The sequence below is a fragment of the Chrysochloris asiatica genome, unplaced genomic scaffold (genome assembly GCF_000296735.1).
Source record: "Chrysochloris asiatica unplaced genomic scaffold, ChrAsi1.0 scaffold00096, whole genome shotgun sequence".
Classification (NCBI taxonomy): Eukaryota; Metazoa; Chordata; class Mammalia; order Afrosoricida; family Chrysochloridae; genus Chrysochloris; species Chrysochloris asiatica.
This window is the reverse complement of record NW_006408614.1, coordinates 9,670,816-9,698,765: the sequence shown is the minus strand read 5'-3', so window position 1 is coordinate 9,698,765 and position 27,950 is coordinate 9,670,816. Positions and strand designations below refer to the sequence as shown.

Sequence of the window (27,950 nt, the reverse complement as noted above, 5' to 3'; positions counted from 1 at the left end):
TGAAGACCAGAAGAGCTGTGGGATGACATCAAGGACTTCTTACAGGAAGAAAGCAAATGGTCATTAAGAAGACAAGAAAGAGGGGAAAGACTCAAATGGATGTCAGAAGAGACTCTGAAACTTGTTCTCCGATGCTAAAGCAAGTGGAAGAAATAAGAACGTAAAAGAGGTGAACAGAAAATGTCAAAAGGCAGCTTGAGAAAACAAAGTCAAGTATTATAATGAAATGTGCAAAGCCTGAGAGACAGCAACATCTGTCCACCTCTCACTCACCTACCAACTTTCTCTCTTTCCTCTACATGATTCCTCATTTGCTCTAACCTATCTTTGTTTCTTTTTTTCCCCTTCCTTTCTCTCTCTCTTTCTTTCTCCTGTCATCTATGTATGTATGTATGTATGTATGTATGTATATATGTATGAATGTATGTATGTATCATCTATCTATCTATCTATCTATCTATCTATCTATCTATCTATCTATCTATCTACCTATCTCTATCCACCCATCCATCCATTCACCCATTTATCTATCATCTATCTATCTATGTCTTTGTGAGTGTATGTTTCTATCTGTTATCTATATATTTACTACTGGCTCAAAGAATAAGTCAGAAAGTCATCTTGAAATCTAAAAATGGCACAGAAAACAGTGTTTGTTTTTTTCCAGTGGACTATGTAGCACTTGTAAAGCTGATAATTCCCATTTTCTCTGCCCGTTTTCTCTCTTAGGTCCATACTTGGTGCTTAGACAAATTCAGAATGAGGAAACACCGACACTTGCCCTGTGTGGCTCTCTTTTGCCTCTTTCTCTCAGGCTTTTCCATGACTCGTGCCCAACAACAAGCAGGTAAGATCCAGAAACACCTCTTGGTATCGTGAAAAGAAACAGTGTTTGCTCACTAATGCTAGACTTTAGTCACCAGGAACTTGAGGTGAAGTCTAGATACATGTTAAAGAAACAGATAAGCTATTTAGTGTAGGATATTTGTTTGTTTAGTTACAGGCCTTTTCAGATATGCTTTATTTAGTAAGAGAACATGAGTTTGATATTCTAGAGTTGGTTTGTCAGTAGCTTGTTTTGACACTCGGTGTGAACAGAATGCTTGTTGTCTTGAATGTTTCCCCATACAATGAATCTCATTAAGAATTTAGTTGTAGAGTTTTTAAAAAGTGGAAAATGTCTCTTGCATTTGAAATGGTAGTCTACAAGCTAGATGGGTTTCACTCCATTATCTGGGAGCTGGGACCTCTAACGGAAATTATCTGATTACATGGGCTGCCCTTAGATTAAGGGGAAGCAAGCTGCACCTCAATGGCAAAGGCACGCTGGTGAGGGCATCAGCTCAGCCAAGGTACAAAGAGTCAAGGAGACTCTGGCCCACAGTCGGAAGAACACAGTGTTAGACAGTGATGCCTGAAACCCTGAGCCTCCCACTTTTACTCTTTAGAGAGAATTGGATTCATATTAGAAAATCATAAATGATATTCAACATCTCTGCATGGCCTTCTGACAATTAAGAACACCTAGTAACTAGTCAGGATTCCTTTCATCAGACTCAAAACTCTGAGATCAGTGAGACACTTGCCTTCTCTCCACACACAGGTCTCCCTCACATTTATTTTTCTAGCAAAGTACCCAAGACATTGGGAGTTGGTTATGTAAAACAGATGCGGCTTTCACGTTCCTTCTGTCAAAGCCTGGTTTCATATCCCTAACAGAAGAATGAATTTGGGAAGTGATGGTTGGTTTTCTGTGGGAGGATATCCTTTGGGTCTGATCAGGTGGATCTTGGGGCTCAAACTGCCATGAAGAATCATGACTGGGTTAAAAAAAAATCACCTCAGATATTGCTGACTTTTTTTCCATCTGGGACGCATTATCTGCAGCATCATTATCATGGGTAGTGTGGTCATTGCATACGGGGCTTGGGTCAATGGCCAGGCACCATCAGCTGTTGAGTCCATGTGTCCAGGTCTTCAACTTCTCAGGTAAGTTGTCTACCTACCTGTATTACAAGTGCCTTGTAAGATATTTAGCAACAGCCTAGTGTAAGCTGAATCCTTCTAGGAAGGCTTTGTACTGGTAGGAAGTAATTTCTTGAACAGTAGAAAAACCTAAACCAATGTCTTTTTTTAAAGATGTCAAAAATGGTGCCGCTGCTGATATAATATTTCTAGTGGACTCCTCTTGGAACATTGGAAAGGAACATTTCCCACTTGTTCGAGAGTTTCTATACGATGTTATAAAATCTTTAGCTGTGGGAGAAAATGATTTCCATTTTGCTCTGGTCCAGTTCAACGGAAACCCGCATACGGAGTTCCTGTTAAATACCTACCATACTAACCAAGAAGTCCTTGATCATATTTCCAACATGTCTTATATTGAGGGAAGCAATCAGACTGGAAAAGGATTAGAATACATAATGCAAAACCACCTAACTAAGGCTGCTGGAAGCCGGGCCAAAGATGGAGTCCCTCAGGTTATTGTAGTATTAACTGATGGACGCTTGGAGAATGGCCTTGCCCTGCCCTCAGCTGAACTTAAGTCTGCTGATGTTAACGTGTTTGCAATTGGAGTTGAGGATGCAGATGAAGGAGCGTTAAAAGAAATAGCAAGTGACCCGCTCAATACACATGTTTTCAACCTAGAGAATCTTACCTCACTGCATGACATAGTAGGAAACTTAGTGTCCTGTGTTCATTCATCCGTGACTCCAGAAAGGGCTGGAGACACAGAGACCCTTAAAGACATCACAGGTAATGGCAACATGGCCAAGCTGCTCCCTGCCCTGCTGTTCTTTAGAGATAAGCTTGGCAACTTGACAACCGCTGACAGCTGACATTAAAGCAACAGTATGGCTGAAAGATGGTGGTGGGAGGTGGGATTAGGAAGAGATGAATATTCACAGGTATAAAAACAAAGGTTTGAATATTCTTCAGTTGTCTCTTTCTAAAGTAAAGCATTTACTGACAGTCAAGAGAAGTTTCTTGAACTTTTGAGACAACAAATATTTAACTCTAAAAAAACACATTCTATCATTATGACTCTTTAAGAAATATTTCCATCTTCCTTAGAAAAGAGATCATCAGCATGGCTGGGCAGGCATCCCATAAGAATGTCTTTGGTCTGTTATTGGAATGGGGTGCCCAGTTCCTTAAAGAAAGTTCGACGTCCCCAAGTCATGAGCTGAGAGGGACAAGAATCCATCCACCAGCATCTACTGGAATGACATCGAGCTCTTGTTATCTGCTCTGTAGAGTCAGAGAACTGATGGATACAAGTAGAATTGGAGGAAACCTTAGATATGATCTAGCTCAAATCTATTTTGAAGAAATTGAGCCCTAGATAGAGTAAGTGATGCGCAGTTAGAGGAAAAGCCAAAGCTGGAACCCCTAAGCTTTTCCTCCACTTCGATTCTCTCTGTACCATAGCCACCGCTGTGCTCACAGAGACTCTTCTGATTGCAAGGGTGCTCATCAGTGTTGCACTAGAAGCATGAATCATGCATAGGCATTGCACTGGCATGCAATGAACACTTGAGGCAAGTTATTTAACCATTGAGCCTGTTGGCACTCTACATTTCTATGTGACTAAGAGACCAATGGTGAAGGTGTGTGATAAGTAAACTTAAAAATGTACCGTAGCAGGATAATTTAGAATAGCATCCAAGGATAGGCTTACTCATAAGTGATGGGCAGGGCAGAGATCTTTCCTTTGTTAGAAAATGAGTCCATATGGCCATCTGATATTTGATTGAAGCAAATTCTGGGTTGAGTGGGCATGGAGTTAATATGGAATCAAAAAGATCAGAGAAGATCCAAGCTTCATAAAGGAGAGATGGCACCTTCTCTGAGATGGAGAGGAAGGAAAAGAAGGAGAGACAACATTTCTGAGAGTTGACTGTGTCAAGAAAGAAAGTGGGAGAATTGAATTGGCATCAACTCTCATCATAAAGAAAGATGATGGAGAGAGTGAAGCAGTTGGGCTTGGAGACTTGGAGAAATTGAAGTTATTTTTAAACATTTTCTACAGTGATGGATTAAGGAGTCAGAGAATGAGGAGTCTGACCTTTCATAATATTTAGTTGTTGGCAGAGAGTATCAGCCATTCATGTGACTCCAGGACTTTCTGCAGCTATCTCAGGAACTCCAGATCAGAGGGTGTGGCCAAGTTGAATGTTACTGAAGAAGGAATGGCAGAGAGACAAGGAGAACATTTTCTTGGGAAGAAATCTAATATAGTAGTAAGTAAGTTCCTGAACTAGCCCACCATGGGGTCCTGGTTTGGTAGAAAACTGGACTAGTGGACTTCTAAAGTGTCAGAGCATGAGAGGGCAGGATGACGGAGAAGAACCTCAGAGGTAGCTGAGTGTGAACAGAAGGATAGTGCATCTGTAGAAGGAGACTTCAGAGGACTGATCGAGGGGTAGAGGCGTCCCAAGTGATGCTGACAGTGTGGCCTTCATGTGACTAGACCACAATAAACTGAGACCACTGAAGACCCAAGAGGTGGGTACTCAGAGGGGTTATCCACACACGTGTAAAAATCTCTGCAGATGATGGGGTGAGGAGTGTGGACACCGGCTGAGCATGATGTGGCTGAAGGTTGGAGAACTTCTTCTGTGTACATAGCTGCAAATGAAGAAGTGATAAGTATCTGAACAAAAAAGAGTAAATGGGTGAGCAGACATAAGCAAGCACCGTGACAGAGAGGATATGATCAGAGGGAAAAAAGGTGTTGTGGCCAACTCTTTCCCTAAGTTTGTGAAAGGGTTTACCCTCTATGGGATTTCAAAAAGCAGGTGGCAACTGGCTGAAAGTCAGCTTTGGCTAATTCAAGATGGCAGGTGGAGTGGGAGGAAGAAAGAGTTGTGGCTTTATGGTATAAACCGTGCAATCGAAAGGGCCAAATTGGAGGGCCTCATAAAAGGGGAGACAGAGAAAGAAGGCTAGAGAAAGGTGGAGCTTTCTAGTAGCACAGTTGTTCAACGTTGGTGGACCCACCAGTCCCTCTGTGGGAGAATGATGTGTTTGTCTGCTTCTGAAAAGATTTCCAGATTTGGAAACCTATGTGGGCATTTCTCCTCTGCTCTATCAGGTTGCTGTGACAATGGGTCTGGCTTTGGTTTGAGAAAGAGTATTAGACAATGAGTTTTTATCACAGGAGTTCAGAAAGCAGAAGACAAGAAGTGGGGCAATTTGATGTCAGCAGAATTAATCTTTCTCTTAACTAAGTCCTGCATAGGCATGGCCTAGTTATGAGAAAGATTTCACATCTAAATTACTCCGAGGAGTTTCAGGAGGTTGTTTGCACAATGGTTTCCCCAAAGGTCTCATGTGGTTTCAACTCTAAAAGGGATGAGTGCTAATGTTCTTTCTGACTAGACTCCTCCTCAGTGGGAGGAGTGTGAGTAATATTCAGGCTATCTGTATCTAGTCTTAAATTGAGAGTGTTTTTAATGGGCATTTGTAAATGGGGAATGTGTCCCAATTCCAAGTGACATGCCCCACTTCTAGAATGACGACATGGGATCCATCTGGCCAGATTGCAGGAAAAGAAGACGGGAGTCTAAAGAGCATCCCAAACCAAGCTCTTCAGGTGACAGTGAAATGAGAAACGGCATCTACGATGACTACTCTTTATTTTCTACAATATTGTTAGGATCACTGATTCATCCAGTCTATGAATGTAGAGAAAAGAAACAAATCATCCTTTACAAACAGTGAAGAGACTCAATAGAGGAATGGTGTCTTTTCTTTATTAATGTGTTCCAAATCCCAGAGTAAGAATAGATGAGTTTTCCTTTATGTCTAATCATGATAAAAATGAGCAAACAATTAGATCCCCATATCAAACTCTAAATGAGCCAATAAACATAATATGTTTCCACATAGATGATAAAACCTTTGTTTTTATGCCAAGAAAGCATCTCTGTCTTCTAGTGTTCAAGTCACTAGCAGCGCCATGGTGGACTATTAATCCATTTATGTTGTCTTTTCTCATTAACCTCACTTCTCACTTCCTCCAGTATCATTTCCCACTGCATGCTCCATAAAAAAATCACAGGAATAATAATACATCTCTGCTTACTGTTTTTGGGAAGGGTAGTTAGGAGGGCATTATAGTGATTGCTAGTCAGTTAGGGTCTATTCTTCCCATTGATTACCTATTGCTAGGTAACTTTTTCCTGTAGAGTGCAGCTGATCATAAAACAAGCACACACATGTAGAACATGTTAATGATCACCACTGTTCTTCAGGAACGCAATCCATCTCTAAAGGTGATCAGTGGTGTTTTTTGAGATCCCTTTGTCATAAAAAAACATGAAGATGGATAAGACTAAGGGACAAATATTTTTCTGAACGGAGAAGTCGAAATGATATAGAATTGGTAAGGATGCCAACAGGAGCTTTCCTGTCTGCAAAATATGAAGATTTGAATCGCGATTCTGCAGTTTGCGTAGGAGACAAGAATGTGCAAGCTAAGGAGGGTATTCTGCTCACACAAATGGACATTTTCAAAACTTTCCACCATAAAAAATACCACAGAGATGCGTGAGGTATGAGTCATAAGAGTAGAACACCAGAAAACTTCCGGTTCATTTTTATTTTAGGTAGAACGGGTCACTCTCAGCATCACGTTGGTCTTTGGTATGCCTTACTCTATACATGAAACCATGGTCCTGTGTCTACTTGAGGCTTTGGCTCTCCTGGATAACCAAGCATGCTCTTGTGTGTCCCATCACTGTGTGTGTAAGACAATGATGTTTTATTTTCGGTGATGACAAATTATCCAACGTTTTTCTATGACCCTCTGGGGTAGATGTTCAGCCTTTTAGAAGAGAAATGGTTTAGCATTATTTCTTCAGGGGCTTTTAGCCTTATTTATTCTACTGTAAATTGCAATCCAAAAGCAAGTCATAATTTAACAAGAGATAGTGTTATATCTAAGATTTATATATAAATCCTAAGATTTAGAAAACTTCTCTTTTGTTGACCCTAACATTATAATTGGAGTCCTAGTGTGGTGTTGTGGGTCATGGTGCTGGACTGCAAGATCAGTTTGAACCACAAGGTTTGTGGTTCAATTTCACCAGCTGCTCCTTGGAAACCCTATACAGGGTCACTATGAGTCGGAACTGACTTGACAGCATTTAACAAGATTATATAGTTAATCCTTCTTTTAAATGCTATTGGCATATTATTATGTAGAAAATTCTTCCATGTCCCTCAAGATCATTGATTTGGGTCTGAGAAATGTTGAGGTTTTTTTTGTGGTATTATTTGCAGTATTTTTTATCTAATAGGATGATGCGGGGCATTTCTATGACTCACTATGTAATTCATGCTCCCTAACAACACTCCCTCCCAAAGATCTTTTAAAACTCTTATACTTTGGCTGAAGATTGCCACATACCTTGGGTTTCTTAGCAAATGCTCAGTCTTATTTAATACTTTTGTGTGATAATTGTTAAAGTACAGAGTCATTAACCTTCACATTAGATGCTCTAATGAGGGTTATGACACCAATGTTTTCAAGCAAATAGCTTTCCCTGTGCAAAGAATTCATCCACCAATCTGTTGTCAGGAAGCTTTCTGGAAGGAAAGGAAGAACGCAATTCTGAATCTAGCGATTTCTGTTTCAACTTATATAAGGAGAGTCAGTACTTGAGTAATAATTTAAGTATATTTTAGCAACATTCTTCAATTTTATGAGAAAAAATCTGTATCCTGTTTCCACAGTGAAAAGAAAGCAATTTTACTGGTACAAGGACAAAAATAATTGTAATTATGAAATGTCCATTATAAAGAACAGAAAAATAAATATCATAAATGTTGATGGGATATTTATATGGTGGTGTTGTTAAGTGCCATTGAGTTGGCTCCAACTTGTGGTGTCCCTGTATAGGGTTTCCAAGGAGTGGTTGGTGGGTTTGAACCACTGATCTTGTGATTCACAGTGCCACATGTCATTACAAAGATCATAACATAGATTCATATATGTTCACACAAAATCTCTTCCTGTTTCAAGCCATGCTTAAGCTATTCAACATATTTACTGGATGAACTTTGTTTCCTCTCATTTAAATTAATAGGGTTTTAAATGCTCTATTTGGATCTCTGAAGTATTTTTGCCTGTGGTTTTAGATTTCTCTTCCCTGCTCCTCAGTGCTTTTGTGAGCCCTATTCTCAGTAATGGCATGGGAGTTCCATGCTTATCATGATAGGGAGAAAAGAGGTCTTGGTTCACCATTTTTATGGTACCAGGGCTGATCCTCATTAAAGGTGGGTTAGATGCTCCTTGTCCCAATAAGGAATCTGTTTAGGACGTCATAAAAATACTGTTGGATAATAGTGTCATGACTGGATTCATATCGCCCTGTTTAACATTATTCTGCATTGTACGTTTGGATAGAGGCAATGGCAAAATCAAATGCACAGCATCGTGGGGATTGTGATCAATGCCACATATCAAAACGTGATGAATTATTTAGTGGAAAACTCATTTGCTTTGTAAACTTTCACCCAAAGCACAATAAATTTACAAAAAGAAGAAAATCAATTTGGTTTGTAAACATTCACCCAAATCACCATAAAGAGTTAAAAAAGAAAGAAAACCAATTTGCCCTGTAAGATTTCAACTAAATGTTCCTCTCTCTCACAAACCAAAGGAACAAAACATTGAGCTCAGTCCTAGACTTCCATCAGAGTGTCATGCAACGAAGCAAATTCTGAGAGGAGGAAATCAAACCACAACTCTCATCCAGGTGTTTTAAAGACAGAGGAAGCAGCAGCTGTTGCTTCACATGAGGTGACACATCACAAGAATCAGAATTATGTTTTGCAGCTGTGGAATTGTACTAAAAAAATCCCAAAACAAAAACCTCATATTCACTTAAGAAGTCTGGAGCAATGGCCATACTTTTGGAATCGTCTTTGGCATTTCCCTTGGAGGTATGGGAATGCAGAATTCCTAAAAACTGCATTCCAGTCCACTTAGTGGCACTCTCCAGAATAATTCCCCAAGATTTCTGGAGAATAGTGAACACGATGCTCTGAAATTTGACTGCAAAAAAGACACGTGGGAAACGATACCTCAGCGCTTCTTTGCTGCAAGGTCATTTCTACAGTTGCCTCTTACCCATTCAGAATGCAGACCTGAGAGAGAATGTCACATTTCTTAATCACTGTGTGTTCCATTTGTCCATATTTCGTGTTTCTTCTTGGTTTCCAAAGAAACACGTCAGAACACAAACAAAATGCATGTTGTCACTTGTTCTAACGCTTTCACATTTTTTTTTTTTTTTTTGCGTTTCTTTCTCTTAAAGCACAAGACTCTGCTGACATTATTTTCCTTATTGATGGATCAAACAACACCGGAAGTGCGCATTTCACAGTCATTCGAGACTTCCTTGTGAATCTCCTTGAGAGACTCTCAATTGGGACTCAGCAGATACAAGTGGGGGTGGTCCAGTATAGTGATGAGCCCAGAACCATGTTCTCCTTGAACACTTTCTCCACCAAGGCACAGGTTCTGGACGCAGTGAAGGTCCTCAGGTTCACCGGTGGGGAGTTGGCCAACATTGGCCTTGCCCTTGATTTTGTGGTGGAGAATCACTTCACCCAGGCAGGGGGCAGCCGAGTGAAGGAAGGGGTTCCTCAGGTGCTGGTCCTCATAAGTGCTGGACCTTCTAGTGATGAGTTCCATGAAGGGGTGATAGCCCTGAAGCAGGCTAGTGTGTTCTCATTCGGCCTTGGTGCCCAGGCTGCTTCCCGGGCAGAGCTCCAGCACATAGCTACCAGTGACAACTTGGTGTTTACTGTCCCGGAATTCCATAGTTTTGGGGACCTCCTGGAGCAATTACTGCCGTACATTGTTGGCGTGGCCCAAAGACATATTGTCTTGCAACCTCCAACCATTGTCACTGAAGGTATGTATCCTCTTCTCATCAAAGGGGAGGTTGGGTGGAGGGTGTTGTGTATATGTGAAATATGGCCGGCTCTAGAGTGATTCGCCTCAGGAGAACTTGTAAGTACCCGCAGTCTAGTCATCCTGTGCTGAGCTCCTAGTAAGATGTTTGTGATAACTGATGTGTTTGAAAGAGTAAAGGATCGGTGAGCAGGTGAGTGGGAAGAGCTCGCTAGAGTATGAGTGGGCAAGAAAGTGTCCCTTTTAGGCTAACTCAACACAAAACTCAACACAAAACTCTCTCTTTGACAGCAAACACCATTGTATTACCTACTTAGAGTCCAGTCACTCAAAAAGTAGATTTGAGGGGGGGTTGTTGGGTGGTAAGGATGGTTAGTGGGGTTAGTTGCTAACTGAAAGGTTGGCAGTTATAGACCACCCAAAGATACCTCAGAAGCGAGGATTGATCGATGGTCTACTGCTTCCAAAAAAGCAGTCATTGAAACCCGTATGGTGCATGTTTCCATTCGGTCATACATGACTGGAGTGGATTCTATAGCAAAAACAAAACAAAACAAAACAAAAAAAAATGTTTTTTTTTTTGATTTAACAATTCTGAGAAGATGAATCCAAGATCATGGTGTTGACCTGAAATGAGCCTGTTAGAGGTGCATTCAGGCATATACAGTGTCTCTCCAGAATCAGTGGTGGAGCACAAGCCGGGGCAATCGGGAGTCAAATGTTTTTGGAAGGTAAGAAATTACCAAGTATTCAGTTAGTGGAGTTTTTATGAACATTTTTTTTTTTTCTTTCTCTCTGTGCCTATCAAATTTAGGGAGGATTTGTTTTAGTGGCAAGATGATGACATACACTCAGATGGAGGGGCCTTTGTCAAAACAATGCAAAGGCGTGATTTTGGGAAAAAAAAAAAAGTCAAAAAAACAAACAGATTCACATGACCAACATGCATTTAACAAACATAGAAGTGGAAGGGGAGGTGCTGAGTTTTCAGAATTTAAATTTAAATTGGAGGATACTTGTGCTTAATGCTGTGGTAGTTACAAATATGTCAAATCCAGTTACACCAAAATATGTGAACTGTAGATTTCTTGGAGGGTCAGAGATTTTATTCCTGATGGTATTAAATATGCTGTTGGATGGGAAAAATCAGAGTGGATGCAGATTTAGATTTAGAAAATGCTCTTGCTAGTTCATGAAATCCCTCTGGTTGGGATCATTTTGACATTGATGTAATAGAAGGGGACTTGGCGTTCCATCTAAAGGACTTCTGTGAAGGGTAGACATGGGTGTCTTCATCATTCCCAGTTGACAGAAGAGGAGAGAACCGGAGCCTCAGTTGTTGATGGTTGTTCTCAAAACGACACACTTATGGGGAGGCAGCACTTGGTTTACAATCCAGGTTTTCTGCCTGATGGGAGTGAAACCTGTGAGCATGAGCTTTCTGCTTCTCAGAAGCAGGAGAGGATCTGTGGCTGTGTTGGGAGGTCTTCACAAAGCAAGCAGTGGAGAAGAGGGGAGGAGACACAGGCTCCTTTCCCTGATCCATTCCTCTCTGAGACACCAGTGTCTGCAGGCTGAATTGGTTCCATGGTCAAGGTCAACAGGACTTCACACAAAGAATTAATTACACAGTATCCCCTCAATTGTTTCCAGAAACACCTAACTCACTTCCCAGTGTAGCTAGCTACACATTGGGAGACTCTAACAAAATGAGTTCATGAATGCAAAACTTTGTCAGTCTGATCCTCACTATCCTTCCGGTGAGCACACAGTGGGGGCTCAATGAATACTTGTTGAATGAATACTGAGGTGGATATAAAAGACCCTGGTTGTCATGTGCAAACAATGACTCCAATTTTCCTGGGTATTTCAACACAGTTTCATAGTTCTTATTTACTAACTTTTGAACTAAATTCTACATATCTGAGACTACAAAGTACAATTTCCAGTAAAATAGTGATGTTTTTACCCATTTTGTAGATTGGAGTCATAAGGAGGCTTTCCTTTGAAATGGGGTTGTCGATAAAAGAAATAATTTTGTTTTTAGAAGGTACTTGTATGAAATGAGGAGAGAAACACTTGAAAGTCTTCATTAGAACATCTTTATCCACTCGTATATATGGAACACATCTCTGCCTGATAACACTTCATTAGTAGTTAATTGTGATGATTGTCTAGAAGTGAAGGCAATTATTACTGCATATCCATGCAAGGGTTATAAAGTTTAAACAGAACTAGCTCAAACCCCTCCCAATATTTAAAAAATAAGACCTTTATCATAATGACAATTGTAGGAAGATAGCTCAGGACTGTGACCTCTTCTTAAAAGCACACACTTAATTTTGAACATTGAAACTGCCCTGTGTACTGCTAATGTGGGAAGAAAAGCATATCTGAAGTGACCTTTTCACAGAGGATCTTTGATAATATTTATTTCAATCAGTAAGACCAACCCAGCATGCCTTACTTTTCATCTTATTTGGGTACCTATATTTTCCTCTCACTTGATGGGCCCCTAGCACTGACCACCACATCCTTCAGGTGAGCTGAGAGAGGGTTAGAACTTTGGGCAAATGTGAAGTGGAAATGGATAGGGGAGAATGATGGAGATGGGGTGTCTGGGACCAGCCACTCAGGGCTTTGATTTGCCTGAGATAGTTTCCAACATGGTGCCATTCCTGTGATGCTGGAAAATAGGGAAACAATCTGGTGAGACCCTACAATCTACTGTGGTTTCCCTGGGACTGTATACTTTTGGAAACCAAGAAATCACTTACAGTAAACATTGAGGAAGCTCCAAGGCTGTGGTCAGGGAGATCTGGCCTCTAGTCGTAAGTCTTGTGTTAACCAGGCATTTGATCCTGAGCAGGTCACACAACATCGCTTGGCTATGGGTTCTTGAATTTGTAACAAAGGGGTTAAAATAGATGAAGATGTTTTTGTTCCAGAAGAAGATTCCAACTCCTTGTGTTTAATGGGTAACTCACTGCCTTTATTTATTTCTAGCTCATTAGCATTTTACAAATGCCATCTTTAATCTTAGCAATTAATTTATAGTCAACAAGTGTTGAAGAGGTGTCTATATGTCTATGTGTATGCCAAAGTCTACAGGTCTGTCTGCATCTGTATCAGCTACCTAATGTTGCTGCAACAGGAAGACCCCAAATGGCTGGCTTTAAGGAGCAGACGTTTACTTTCTTACAGCTCAAGAGAGTACAAATCCTAATTCGGAATATGGATCTATGGGGCGGTTCTTCCTTGTTTATTTCAGTTTCTAGTAGCTGTGGCAACACTTGTCTGTCCAGGGCTTGTCCATATGTCTGTCTCTGTTGTCTGCATCGTTTGTCTTCTTCTCCCCGTGTGTCTCTGTGTCCATTTTTCTCTTTGCTTAACTCAGAAGTGATTCTATTTAGAATCAACCTTACTTGGGTAATTAACACAACAAGGAAAACCCTGTGTCCAAGAAAGATGCCATCCACAGGTATAGGGGGTAGGATTTCAATACATATTTAGGGACACCACTCAATCCACATTAATACCTATCCCTAGCTCCACATCTATATATCTATATCTATGCCTATGTCTATGTATCTACATTTGCATAACTTCTATCTCTATTTGGAGACCCCTAGAGGGAGAAGGGGAAGACAGAAAGGCATGTGTGGTGAGAACTCCACACGTCTATGCGTCTACTCGAAGGTTGAGGATTTGGTATTCACTGTGTAGGACACAACTTGCCAAAACACTTATCCTGGAAGTGGCTGTCACTGGACTCATCGTATTTCTGCATGCATCTGTATATTTTTTCTTCGAGAGTTTAGACCAATACAATTGACACTGTCACATCTCAGATGAATTGGAGTGTTATAAAATAAAATAATTGCCCCAATCATATGCTGAACCTTGTAGAGTGAATGACTCTTGAAGTCAGCATATTGACTTAATAAATTCCTTTAGCAAATGGATGGCACACCTTTCTGCCTTGGGTTTCAAGTTCTTCAAAGCTCCCTCGAGTTTCTGGGTAGGAGCTTTGGTGCAACCCATCCTTTGTTCCCATGACTCAGGAGGGTCCTATATGCACTGATACAGCATTTCTCCAGCTGGAGAACAGCTCACAGGCCACTTAAGGAGGTGACTTTATTGACATCTCTCCGCATGGTGACTTTCCTTTAAGTTATGACATAATTTAAGACCTCCACAAAGAATGGTACTTTAATGAACACACTACTGTGGCACTTGCTGGTTTTGAGGTTTATTTCCTTTGAATATATACACGTAGCCCAGGTTTTTCATTTTGATTTTTTTCAACTGGAAAACAGAACTTGAATGAATGGAGATGACTATTCTTGTTCTACTTTGACACTTGCCATTGTGTGTGATTTAAAATCAAGATCATGAAGTCAAGGACTCTCCAGTTGCTCCTTTGATTATTAAAACAATGGCTTCCTTTTGACCTCTCAAATCCAGGCTACAGATTTATGGTAGAAAAGAATTTACTTTCTTTTAAGTATCAGCATGCTAAAGTGATGGTTGTGGTTGTTGTTAAGTGCTGTTGAGTCAGTTCCAACCCATAGAGACCCTTTATGGGATTTCCAAGGAGTGGCTGGTGAGCTTGAACTGCCAACCTTATGGTTCAAACCAACTTTGCAGTCCAGTGCATTAACCCACAGTGCCACACCAGGACTGATGGTTACTAAAGCAAAATTTGTTTTTGTGCAAATTTTGTAAAAAGCACTAAGAATGGGCTGGCTAGGCGTGGACTCCAACCTGCTGTGTAGGGTGTAATGACAATTTACTACTACCTAGTGACTTCACATTGGTCAGAGTAATGGGAGCATCCCTTCAATGGAGTTCACTCTGTAGAAAGACATTGTTGAGTGTGATTGGGAAGATCCCCTTTCTCACTGTGTCTTGTTGCTGTCTGCTGTCACTGAGGTCAACAAGAGGGACACAGTCTTCCTAGTAGAGTAGAACATAGACACTCTTTTTCATTGTCTCCTGTTGCTACATGCTGTCACTGAAGCCAACAAGGCGAACACAGTCTTCTTGGTAGAGTAGAACATCATTGTTGAGCATGATGGGTAAGACCCTCCCTCCTCATTGTCTCATGGTACTGCTTGTTGTCACTGAAGTCAACAAGGTGGACACAGTCTTCCTGGTAGAGTAGAATGTCATTGTTGAGTGTGATGGGTAAGACCCTCCTCATTGTCTCATGGTACTGCTTGTTGTCACTGAAGTCAACAAGGGGGACACAGTCTTCCTGGTAGAGTAGAACATCATTGTTGAGCGTGATCAGTAAGAACCTCCTTCTCATTGTCTCATGTTGCTACCTGCAGTCACTGAAGTCAACAAGAGGGACATAGTCTTCCTCGTAGATGGCTCCTCTGCAATGGGACTGACCAACTTCAATGCAATCCGCGACTTCATTGTCAGGGTCGTCCAGAGGCTGGAGATTGGACAGGACCTTATCCAGGTGGCAGTGGTTCAGTACGCAGACACTGTAAGGCCTGAGTTTTATTTCAATAGCTACCCCAACAAAAAGGAAGTCATAACCGCTGTGCGGAAACTGAAGCCCATGGAGGGTCGGGCCCTGTACACGGGCTCCGCGCTGGACTTCGTCCGCAACAACCTGTTCACTAGTACAACTGGCTACCGGGCCACTGAGGGGGTGCCTAAGCTCCTAGTGCTGATCACAGGTGGTAAGTCCCTAGATGAGGTTAGCCAGCAGGCCCAGGAGCTGAAGGCCAACAACATCTTGTCCTTTGCCATCGGGAACAAGGCTGCCGATCCAGCTGAGTTGGAAGAGATCGCTTTCGACAAGTCCCTGGTGTTTGTCCCTGCTGAATTCCAGGCTGCCCCTTTGCATGGCATTCTGCCCAACTTGCTGTCGCCCCTCAGGACTCTCACTGGAACCAATGAAGGTACGGTGGGAGGGGAGAGCATCCGATGCAATAGGGTGGTCTTCAAGTGGAATCTTTGAGATTAAAGAAGAAAAAGAAAATAAGTTTTATTTGTATTTGCTAACAAACAACTGATACAGGCACATGTTGTTAGATGATAAACACAAAACAATCAACAGGTTATGTTTCAGGTTCCCTGAGTTGGGAGTTGGATGACTTACCATGTGCTCCAGGAAGAATGATATGACTTAGGCTATAGGGCCTGGGGCCACCTACTATTGAAGCATGGGACTGAAGTAGTCACTTTAGCTCCTGTCCCTGGCCAGTCCCCACCATTGTTTTATTTCTTTGGTGACTCCTGGTCACCTTCCTTCTCTGTACCACCAAGATTTAACCTGCCCCCCTTTCCTGTCCTGACTCTACTTCTAAGTGGTTAAACCACCTAGGGTAGGACTGGACGTCCTCTTGGAAGCTTCTCCTCTCATCAAGAGATTTCATTCTATAAGAAAGCATACTGAATGAATGGGTGTGAAGACCACAACTTAGTGGTTTTCAAACCCCTCATGTGATAGGCTTATTAGGAAATGTTTTTAAGACAAATAAAGGTCTCTGGGCTTGTGAATTGAAGATGTAAAATTCACTGTCCTTAATAAAGATGACTATCGTAGAAGCAAACCTTTTCACCTCACAAGCTCCCGTAGGATTTTGTTTGAGCATGAGCTGTTCTGCATGGTTGCATGCTTTCTCTTGAGACTTTCTGGACTTTCTACAACATCACTCTAATTTTTCCCTCTTCTTTCAAACACCTAACACTCACCGTTGTAGCTAAAGTTCAACTTGATAGAACATAAGATCCAGTTAGTTATGAGGTCTAAATATTTAAGGAGACATCAAGAAAGAAATGGGTAATACTTTTTTGTTTAAGGGCAAATGCTAAGTGTGTTGGGAGAAGCTCACTAATCTGAGGATTCTACTTCCCTTGTGGATGATCTCAGCCAGAGAGAGCCAACAATTTCTTTTATTATAATCACACCCTGGGTAATTTCTATGGGTGCCCTGTTTGGTTATAATGCTGTGACTCCTGATAGGGCAAGAATACCATTAGAGAATGACAAATGGGACTTCCTAGGAATACTTTAAGGTGAGAAGAGTCTTTTAAAATTTATTTTATCCTTAATGGGAGACTTGGGAACAACCTCTGAGTCCCTGGTTGGTGCAAAGGGTTATTACTGTACTTGGCTGCTAACTGAAAGGTTGGGAGTTCGAGTCAACCCAGAGGCACCTTGGGAGAAAGACCTAATGATTTAATTTACTTCCAAAAAATTAGCACTGAAAACCCTACTTAGAACAAACAGTTCTACTCTGACACATATGGGGGTTGCCAGGAACTAGAATCAACTTGAGGCAGTTGGTTTTTTGGTTTGGGGTAAATAGCTTTAGGTAGGGTGCTGGGTCCAGTTGTGAGCATTCCCACCTGGCAGTGACCATGGTCACACTCATGAGCACCCTGGTAGAAACCATTTCTAGAGGAGGGAACGCTCTGCTCCAAGGGATGCCAATCATTTTGGTTGGCTACAAAAAACTTGAACTTCGGCGCAGCCAACTTGGCCACCAACACGCCTCACCCACACCAGCCACCACTGGAGGAAAATATGCAGCCGCCTGTCATATTTCACGAGAAGGACATGCTTTGCCACCCAGCCGGTTGTCTTGTGTTCTCTGTGTTGGCATGTGTGCACGTGTTGTGCGCACACATGATGAGACCCTCTGTGGTCACGTGTGTCTCACCCTGTTTTCTGTGCTCCACTGCAGTTCGCGTAAACAAAAGAGATATCATCTTTCTTTTGGATGGATCGCTCAACGTTGGAAAAGCCAATTTCCCTTATGTGCGTGACTTTGTAGCCAACCTAGTTCACAGCCTTGACGTGGGACAGGACAATATTCGCGTTGGTTTAGTGCAATTTAGTGACACCCCCGTAACGGAGTTCTCCCTAGACACATACCAGACCAAGTCAGATGTGCTGGCCCGACTGAGGCAGCTGCAGTTCAAGGGGGGCTCGGGCCTGCGCACAGGTTCGGCCCTGAGCTTTGTCCATGCCAACCACTTCAGTGAAGCTGGCGGCAGCCGGATTCGGGAACACGTCCCCCAGCTCCTGGTCCTGCTCACGGCTGGCCAGTCCGAGGATGCCTATTTACAAGCTGCCAATGCGCTTGCGCGCGACGGTGTGCTGACCTTTTGCGTGGGCGCTAGCCAGGCGAATAAGGCCGAGCTTGAGCACATTGCTTTTAACCCCAGCCTGGTGTATCTCATGGATGATTTCAGCTCCCTGCCTGCTCTGCCTCAGCAGCTGATTCAGCCCCTCACCACCTATGTTAGCGGTGGTGTGGAGGAAGTGTCCCTCGGCCAGCCAGGTAAACCCACCTCATTGCGCGCGCACACTCCCTCTCCCTCCTCGCCCTGGTGACCTCCGCGGAACCCAAGAGTGTTGTAAATACTTTGAATGGGGGTGAGAAATACTGTACCAGCAAGGTGACATTCTCCATCTTTGGATCCCTGACTTTAGAGCACTCTTCCGGGTGTTCATTGCCAGTACGGCACATGCAGCTGCTAGACTGCTCTGTGGCCTCACAGTAAACACAGAAACACTGGTTGATTGACTTTTTTCCTTCCAAAGCCCTGTGAAGATTCTGGAGTTCAAATCCACATGAATATGATGGAAATGAGAAAGAGAGAGTTTCCCTTTCATGCCTGAGTATACATTGGGGCCATTTATTTATATGGAGTCCTGGTGTGGCGCTGTGGGTTAACGCACCAGACTGCAAAGCCGTTTGAACTGCGAGATCGGCAGTTCAAGCTCACCAGCTGCTTCTCGGAAACCCTAGACAGAGTCGCTATGGGTCGGAATCGACTCGACTGTACTTAACAAGTTCCACTTTATCTAGAGAATGATTTGGTATAAGCCCAACGGAGGCTGTACCTTGATGCCATAGTAAACGGGTTTCCTAAAGAACCCCAGATGGTTTTATTCTTTCAAAATTAACAGGGCAGAGAGACATGAAGCTTGGGTCTAGCAACCCGATGTCACACTGCTGAGTAGCAGATTGAGCTGACTGAGACCTAACCACAGAGCTGCAAGAACCCTTGGAGATAACAGTAGATTGCGCTGGGGGGCCATCGCGTACACTTTCTGTCCCCTGGTTTCACCCCCAGAGCGCTAAGCACAGAGAGGACTAGCCACAGAGCTGTGGGGGGCACTATTTGGGGTTATAATCTATAAAGTCTGGTGGACTAGTAACCTCAAGGTTGGCAGTTCAAACCCACCAGTCACTCTTAGAAACCCTATACAGGGTTGCTGTGTGTCAAGTCACATTTGATGGCAAGGTAATCCAATTAGAGCAGAAACATGACCAGCTACGGTTGGATGCTTAACCCATGTCGTTTTTCATCACTAGAGTTGTTGTTGTCAAGTGCCATCGAGTAGCTTCTGACCCATGACTACCCTGTGTAGGATTTCCAAGGAGCAGCTGGAGAGTTTGAACTGCCAACCTTGTGGTTCAAGCCGATTTTGCTGTCCAGCACATTAACCCACAGCGCCACACCAGGACTCATACCACTAGAGAGGAGGTCAAAAGTTTTGCTTAAGTACAACGAAGGCCACATTTTCAGTAGTTTTATGTGTAACAGTTAAAAATGCAGCCTGCTCTCCTAGTGGTATTGCCAGCTAGTATGAGAACAGAGCCGTGTGGTTTGCCTTCATTGGCTCAGTTTGTTGGAGAAATTCAGTACCAGATTAGACAGACTAATCTTGGCCTCTTACTGCTTTGAGATAGGACCTTCAGATGACAGGGCGTGGCTCTCTCTTCTCTTGCTGGTACAGTGGTCACTGGATGAATTTTTTAAAACACCCCTTATTAGATGCTGGTGATGCTGGGCTGACGTCCACTTGGCGCCTGCTCCTCTCTCTCTCCCTCACTGTGTCCTCACCCACTTTTGTTGTAGAGAGGAAGCAGCGAGACATCCTGTTTCTCTTTGACGGTTCAGCCAATCTTGTGGGCCAGTTCCCAGCTGTCCGAGATTTCCTCCATAAAGTCATTGATGAACTTGACGTGAAACCTGATGGGACCCGGGTGGCGGTGGCTCAATACAGCGACGACGTAAAGGTGGAGTCCAGCTTCAGTGACCACCAGAATAAGCCTGAGATCTTGAACCTTGTGAAGAGGATGAAGATCAAGACTGGCAAAGCTCTCAACTTGGGCTATGCCCTGGACTATGCACAGCGACATATCTTTGTGAAATCTGCCGGGAGTCGGATCGAGGATGGAGTGGTTCAGTTCCTGGTGCTCTTGGTGGCAGGACGGTCATCTGACAGCCTGGACAGGTCCGCCAGTGATCTGAAACAGAGCAGCGTGGTACCTTTCATTTTACAAGCCAAGAACGCAGACCCTGCGGAGCTGGAGCAGATTGTACCATCCCCTGCCTTCATCCTGGCGGCCGAGTCGCTCCCCAAAATTGGAGAGCTCCAACCCCAGATTGTGAACCTTCTAAAGACAGTGCAAAACGGGGCATCAGCACCAGGTATGGCATAGGCATAGACATTCTGACTGCTTTCACAACGCTGTTCTCCTCTGCATGAGCGGGAAATTGAATAAGTGGATTCTATAGGAGCAATGGCACGATAGATTAAGCGTTGTTTGCTTTCCTGTACTCTCTGGTGATCTGTTTCCGTAAAGATCACAGCCAAGGAGACCCCTTGGAGTAGTCTACTCTGTAAGCTACGAGGTCACCGTGGTTCAGAATTGACACAATCACAATGTTGTAGTTGTTGCTTTGAACAAATGTCATTATTTTTAACTCTTGCTGATCCTTAGTGCAAAACAGAAGAAATAGGGTGGTTATTTTATAACATGGCACACTATAAAGACTTAGGTACATTGGTATTTAAAAAAAAAATCCTCCTTTTTAAAGTGAACCTTTTATTACCAGGACCTGGGTCAGCCTTGCTGTCTCAGAATGGACCAATCACATGGGCTGCTGAGCATGCTCACTCTTGCTTTGTTCTGGACTGGATCTTTCCCACTCATTCACTCAAAACTCCAGTCTCCCACCTATGGGATGACCGTGGCTCTGCCATCCAGTATGTCTCCCCGTCAAAAAATAACAAAAACATTTTTTTTTTTTTCTTGAGGCACTTTTGAAGGTTTATAACACAAATTTATTATTTACAGTTTGGGAGGACAGAGGTCCAACATGTCTCACTGGGCTAAAATCGAGGTGTCCACAGTCTGTGTACTTTCTGAACACTACAGGGGATCAACCATTTCCTTGCCTTCTCGAGGTCACTTGCAGTCCTTGGCTTGTGGCCTCTTCCTCCAGCCTCACACCTTTCTGACTTCTGCTTGCACCTTGCCACTTTCATGGACTCTGACCCCTCTGCCTTCCTCTTACAAAGATCCTGTGATGACACTTGGTCCACTCAGGTAGTCCAGGACTCAGGACACTCTCCCATGTCCTCTAAAGATCCGTCACTAATTGCATCACTGATTGCACAGCCTCGCTTTGACCCTGTCATTGGACATTTCACCAGCTCTGGGGTCATTATTCAGCCCACTACATTTGCTATGACGTTGTCTTTCTTCTGTCCTGTGGGAGTCACCCGGGTCTTTGTCTCAGTTTCAGCTGAAAAGGACGTGGTCTTCCTGCTCGATGGCTCTGACAGCGTCAGGAATGGCTTCTCCCTGCTGAAAGAGTTTGTCCAGAGACTGGTGGAGAGCCTAGACGTGGGCCAGGACCGGGTTCGTGTGGCCGTGGTGCAGTACAGCGACAGGACCAGGCCTGAGTTCTACCTGAATTCATACACGGACCAGCAGGGTGTCATCAATGCCATCCGCAGGCTGACCCTGCTCGGTGGGCGGGCTCCCAATACCGGGGCTGCCCTGGATTTTGTCCTCAGGAATATCCTCGTTAGCTCTGTGGGCAGTAGGATCGCAGAAGGCGTCCCCCAGCTTTTGATAGTCCTCACAGCTGACAAGTCTGGGGATGATGTGCAGGGTCCTTCGGTGGTTCTCAAGAGGGGAGGGGCAGTGCCCATTGGCATCGGCATAGGGAATGCTGACATCTCAGAGATGCAGACCATCTCCTTCATCCCGGACTTTGCAGTGACCATCCCCACCTTCCGGAATCTGGGGACTGTCCACCAGGTCATCTCTGAAAGAGTGACCCAGCTCAATCGTGAGGAGCTGAAGAGGCTGCAAGCCATCCTTCCCCCAACAAGTCCAGGTAAGGATGCAACACTTTGTTTCTTTGGTCCTAGTTATCATCTGAGTCTACTTGTTTGGTTGGTGGGTTTTAAAGGGTTCTCAATTTTGTTGTCTCTGCCCAAGCATAGAAAAATTAGGAGCCATGTGTCTAGGAAACAGAGATTACAACAGTGACCTCAAATAACAGTGGTGTGGGATTGGTCAACTTGAGGGCATCAAACAACAAAGTCTTCGTTGGTTTATTGGAGCAAGGTTAAGATTTGTTTGCTTAGCCAAAGTAAAATTTCGAAGGGGAACATACAGTGTTTTTGTTGCATGACATTGATTCAGTTCTGACTCAGCAATCCTGTATAGGTTTCCAAGAGTGGCTTATGGGTTTGAGCTGCCAACCTTTCAGTTAGTAGTACAGTACTTACTATATACATTGTCACACCAGAACTAAAGGGGAACATAAACTTGATTCATAATTCTGACTTCCTAACTCTACATAAGACTCCTGGTGTGGCACTGTAGGATCAGCACTGGACTGGGAACCACAAGGTCGGCAGTTCAAACCCACCAGCTTCTCTCTGGAAATCCTATACAGGGTCACTATGAGTCAGAACTGACTCAACAGCACTTAACAACAACAACTGTACATAAAGTGTTGTATACAGATGTCAGAAGGGAGAGTTCATACCATACAGATTCCAATTTCCCCCTGGTAGATCTAGCCATCAGCCTCTGTAAGCAGGAATGGAGTCTGACCATTGGCTTATTTCCAGGGGATCCCTCTGCTTTCACTCCATCAACAGGCACTTTACATAGAGTAGTTGCTATTACGACCCCTTGCCTGTCACACATGCTCAACGTGTATGTGGCCCATGAATGCTCAGAATTTTGTGCCAATGAAGATGAAATCCATGATATGTTTGATTCACAGGTTTTGGCAGCAAGAAAGATGTGGTCTTCCTCATCGATGGGTCCCAAGGGGCTGAACCTGAATTTCGGTACATCCGCACACTCATCGAAAACCTGGTTGGTTACCTGGATGTGGGCTTTGACACCACCCGGGTTGCAGTTATCCAGTTCAGCGAGGACCCCAAGGTGGAATTTCTGCTGAATGCCCACTCCAGCAAGGATGAGTTGCAGAATGCCGTGAGGAGGCTGAGGCCTAAGGGAGGCAGGCAGATCAACATTGGGGGGGCCCTGGAATACGTGGCAAAGAACATCTTCAAGAGGCCGCTGGGAAGCCGCATTGAAGAGGGTGTCCCACAGTTCTTGGTGCTCATCTCATCCAGGAAGTCTGACGATGAGGTAGATGACTCGGCCGCAGAGATCAAACAGTTTGGGGTGGCGCCTTTGACGATCGCCAGGCATGCCGACCAGGAGGAGCTGGTTAAGATCTCTCTTAGCCCCGAGTATGTGTTCTCTGTGAACACCTTCAGGGAGCTGCCCAGCCTGGAGCAGAAGCTGCTGACTCCCATCACCACTCTAACCTCGGAGCAAATTCAACGCATCCTGGCCAGTACACGTTATCCTTCCCCAGGTGAGATTTGCTCGTTTCTCTGAGTGCTTCTGATAGAAGAAGTATCAGTTTCTATCATGACTGATTGTAATGATCACAATTTTTCATGTGATAAAACAGGTAGAAGTTTTGTAACCAAAATGGGAGAGTAGTTAATCTTACAGTCCAGGAACAGAGGACCCTAGGACCATCAAGGGGGAACAGCATGAGCAGAATGTGGGACCTTATCCAGAGAAACAGCAACACCAGAGATGGAGGCAGAGATGAGGACATGGAGAAATAGAGCAGCTGACAACTCAAGACTCACAGAAAGAGAAAGGCTGTGTGCTGGTGGCCAGGAGGCAGGGTTGAAGAATGCACACTTTGATTGTCTAAATGATTATATATTCCTCAGTGTTTTTGTGTACATTCAAAAAACAACAACAACAAAAAACAGAGGGAATAGAAGCAAATACTATGAAATGATGATGTATGGAGGGGATTGTCATCATTGCAATGAAGCAAATACAATAAGATGAGCATAAAACCAATGTTCCCCCATGTAAACTATCAATCAATTCACAATAAAATCTTTTTTAAAAAAAAAAAGAAAGAAAGAACAGTTTCAAGGACTATGGTAACCATGATAAACTAAATTAAGATAAAAGGATCATTAGGTGATGCTCTTTGCCCTTTATGTGGTCAACACCCTCCTGCCAAAACTATTAGGGCATACCAGTGGTTGAACAGGTTGGGATGAAGAAGATAAGAGAACGTTAGAAAGGACTGAAAATAGGCTTGGAGCTTGTCGAAGGTGATTTGGGGGGAGGGTTTAAGGAATTGGAGGTTGTCAAGAGCAAGAGACAATTCTATGATCTGTTATCTTATGAAACAGATGTGTTGTTGTTAAGCGCCGTAGAGTCAGTTCTGACCTATAGCAACCCTGTATAGAGTGTCTGAGGAGTGGCTGAAACCCACTAGTGAATTAGCCCGCAGTTCCACACCAGTACTCCTTATCTAGACGGAGGGAAGTGTAGAGCAAGGGTCAAGCTCTGACTGTTCTATGTGCTAGAGGTAGGGGTGGTGTGTAGTTATTTTTGTGGTTTGGACAATGCTCTTTCGGTCTGTGTTCAGACAGGATTGTAGAGTGGTCTAGTTTGTGTCTTGGTGCATCATGGTCATATCTGATGTTGATGTGATGGAGTTTAGATTAAGAAGGAGAGTCCTGATGTCTGGTTGGATGTACCAGGCCCACTCTGTGATGTCCAAGGCTGCTTTTCTCATTCTCAGTGACATGGCCAGCTGGGCTGCATTTTTCCTGTAAATAATTCACTGATTTAGGAGGCAAAAGACAGGCTGGAACTTGTCGAGTAGCAGCGTAAGAGTAGTCCCATAAAACGGTGTCCAAGAAGTACCTCGAATCCTAAATTTTTCTAGGACTTTAGGATTAATTGTGTAGTCAAAAATTGATTCAGGTAATGAAAATGGGGGAAATGATAAAGAAAAAATAAAAAAAAACTTTGTATGAACACTATTAATAAGTGACCGTGAAGGAATTTTGTGAAGTGGACATCTGGGACGATTTCCTCGGCCTTGGTGTGTGTACATTGTACTCTGAGGACCCTGCTCTGATGGGTTGGGGCAGGGTGGTAGTGACAGCTGGACAGATGTCATTGCAGGTCAGGTCAGAAGCTGGACAGTCAGGTGTAACCAGTCAAGTGATGGTGGTAGTTATGTGCCGTGGAGTTGGTTCTGACTCATAACGACCCTGTACAGGGTTTCTAAGGCTGTAAATCTTTACGGGAGCAGAAAGCCTCATCTTTCTCCCACGAAACAGCTGGTAGTTTCAAACTGATGACCTTGGGGCTCGCAGCCCGATTCGTAACCACTACGCTCCCAGAGTCTTAGACAAATCACTTAGATTTGCCTCTCTCTGTTTTGTGTAGAACAAAGATGTTGGTGCAAAGGGCCTTAATCTTTTCATGTAGTAACTGCTCATGGTTCTGTAGATCATTGTAATATGGGATTTGCTTCTAAATACTGTTTAATTGTTCAAAATTAGCAGTAACTCAGACCACAAGTCAAAATTAAAATAGCATGAACTGAGAAAGAGAAAGTTCTGGAGATCTTAAACTATTTCAGAACATGGAAATTGTGTTGGTGAAAAAGCCCTAATTTTTAATGATTAATTTTTTAAATACCAAGAGATAAATAATACATGCGTGTTGTTATTCTTATTAAGTGCCTTGGAGTCGGTTCTGACTCAGCCACCAGGAGCAGCTGGTAGGTTTGAACCTCCAACCTCTTCATTTAAATCGAGCTTTGGGTCCAGTGTTTATCCTGCAGTGCCACGTATCAAGACATAAGTTTAATGTTTATGGATGTTGTGGTGCAGTATACTGCAGTGTTCTGAAAATAACGCCATGGGCAGAAGCGAAGCCAAATGATGTCTAGTCGTGTACTGAACTTTCCTCTTTTACTTTCTCTTCTCTTCTCAGCTGTTGAGAGTGATGCGGCAGACATTGTCTTTCTAATTGATAGTTCTGAAGGTGTGAAGAGTGATGGCTTAGCACACATTAGAGATTTTGTTGGCAGGATTGTTCGAAGACTCAACATTGGCCCCAGTAAAGTGAGAATTGGGCTGGTGCAGTTCAGCAATGACGTCTTCCCTGAATTCTACTTGAAGACGCATAAATCCCAGGCATCAGTGCTCGATGCTGTGCGCCGCCTGAGGTTCCGAGGGGGTTCTCCGCTGAACACTGGCAAAGCCCTGGAATTTGTGGCCAGAAATCTCTTTGTGAAGTCCGCTGGAAGCAGGATAGAAGATGGAGTGCCCCAACACCTTGTCCTGTTTCTTGGTGGAAAATCCCAAGACGATGTCTCCAGGTTTTCACAGGTGATCAGCTCCTCAGGAATTGTGACCTTAGGAGTGGGAGTCCCCAACATTGACAGAACAGAGTTGCAGACCATCACCAAAGACCCCAGAATGATCTTCACCGTGCGAGAATTCAGAGAGCTTCCCAACATAGAATCCCGAATCATAAATTCATTTGGACCCTCTGGGGCCACCCCTGAACCTCCGGGTGTGGATGTACCTGCCCCCTCACCACCAGGTATGAGCTCTGTGGCTTGTGATAACAGAATGTCACTATCCAGTGTTCAGGAAAATTGAAATGATGATTTTTCAATGAAATATTCATTAAAGTAAATTAAAATGTAGATCAGAGATTAATTCAATGGACACTTGAATTTAGATCATAAATGGAAATAGTTACCCTTCATTTTAATATTTGTCTTCTCTCGGAGTTGTTTCTGCAAATATTGGAAATATAATCCAGTTGGAATTGTAGAAGGAAATATACCCCACAAATGGCTGGTCACTGATTCTCTTATCATTCCTGAGGTTAATTACTGCCTTACTGAAAAGCTCTATAGAGGTGCATTGAGGGTTAATTACAGACTCACCGTAGTTTAGGATTGGATGGAATCTTTGAAGTCATCACCTTATACCATGTTGAGCATGACCTTGTGGTTATCCCATGCCCAATGGTAGGACACCCACTGTGGATGGGTAGCCATCCTTCTTGGTCAGGTCTGATCATCAGGAAGGAGCTCCCCTGGTGGCAAGTCCACCGAAGTCTCTACTTCACATTCCTGGTTGTAACTTTTGAGGCTGCCAAGAGCAAATGGAATTCCTCCTCAATTCCACATCTCTTGACAGTCGTCTAGTTGATGGCCTTTCAACATCCAAAACACATGACCAGGTCTGGTTTCTCAGGGAGAAGCTGCACTCTGGTTTCCTGTTTAGCCTTTTCAACCACCTCACTCCATAGCAGTTTTGACCTCTCTCTCTCCACCTCCTGATCTACCCTTCTCTCGGTGCCAACTTCAATTACATGATAATTGGGAAATTAGTCCCCAAGGCCATTCATTTCTAGAAAGTTTTCAACATGATGACACTCATTCCTCCAAAGATTCTCTGGGAATTTCCCACATGCTTTGTTCCAGCCCTTTCACATCCTGCCTTTAGCACCTCTCCTCTTGCTCTGGTTGGAAACCACCATTTATATATGGCCAGAAGGGAAGAGCATAATGATATTCCCTGAAACACTCGAGATCATGAACCATTGACTTTCTGGAGGACTGCCACTCTGTCTGGAATAACTGGACTCATTGCCACTGAGTTCTCATGTCTCCTTCCCTTTTTGTTCAGATGAATTAGCATTTACTGTTTTAGTTATCTAGTGTTGTTATGACAGAAATACCAACAAGTGGGCGTCTTGAGGGAAAGGAACTTTATTTTCTCATGGTTTAGGAAGGTAGAAGTACAAATACAGAGTGCTAGCTCTCGGGGAAGGTCTTTGTTTCCTTTCAA

The 27,950-nt window shown here is 43.4% G+C and overlaps 1 protein-coding gene across 1 annotated transcript in view; it reads left to right on the top strand.

The window, feature by feature from the left end:
• The first annotated feature begins 759 nt into the window (after nucleotides 1-759).
• COL6A3 (collagen, type VI, alpha 3) overlaps nucleotides 760-27,950 on the top strand; it is an 81,309-nt gene continuing 54,118 nt past the window's right edge. Inside the window, exons 1-9 of the mRNA XM_006866778.1 lie at nucleotides 760-847; nucleotides 2,140-2,757; nucleotides 9,330-9,932; nucleotides 15,268-15,852; nucleotides 17,644-18,243; nucleotides 19,832-20,407; nucleotides 21,503-22,108; nucleotides 23,012-23,617; nucleotides 26,074-26,688. Coding sequence (XP_006866840.1) covers nucleotides 760-847; nucleotides 2,140-2,757; nucleotides 9,330-9,932; nucleotides 15,268-15,852; nucleotides 17,644-18,243; nucleotides 19,832-20,407; nucleotides 21,503-22,108; nucleotides 23,012-23,617; nucleotides 26,074-26,688 — 4,897 coding nt within the window. The remainder of the gene's footprint in view (nucleotides 848-2,139; nucleotides 2,758-9,329; nucleotides 9,933-15,267; nucleotides 15,853-17,643; nucleotides 18,244-19,831; nucleotides 20,408-21,502; nucleotides 22,109-23,011; nucleotides 23,618-26,073; nucleotides 26,689-27,950) is intronic.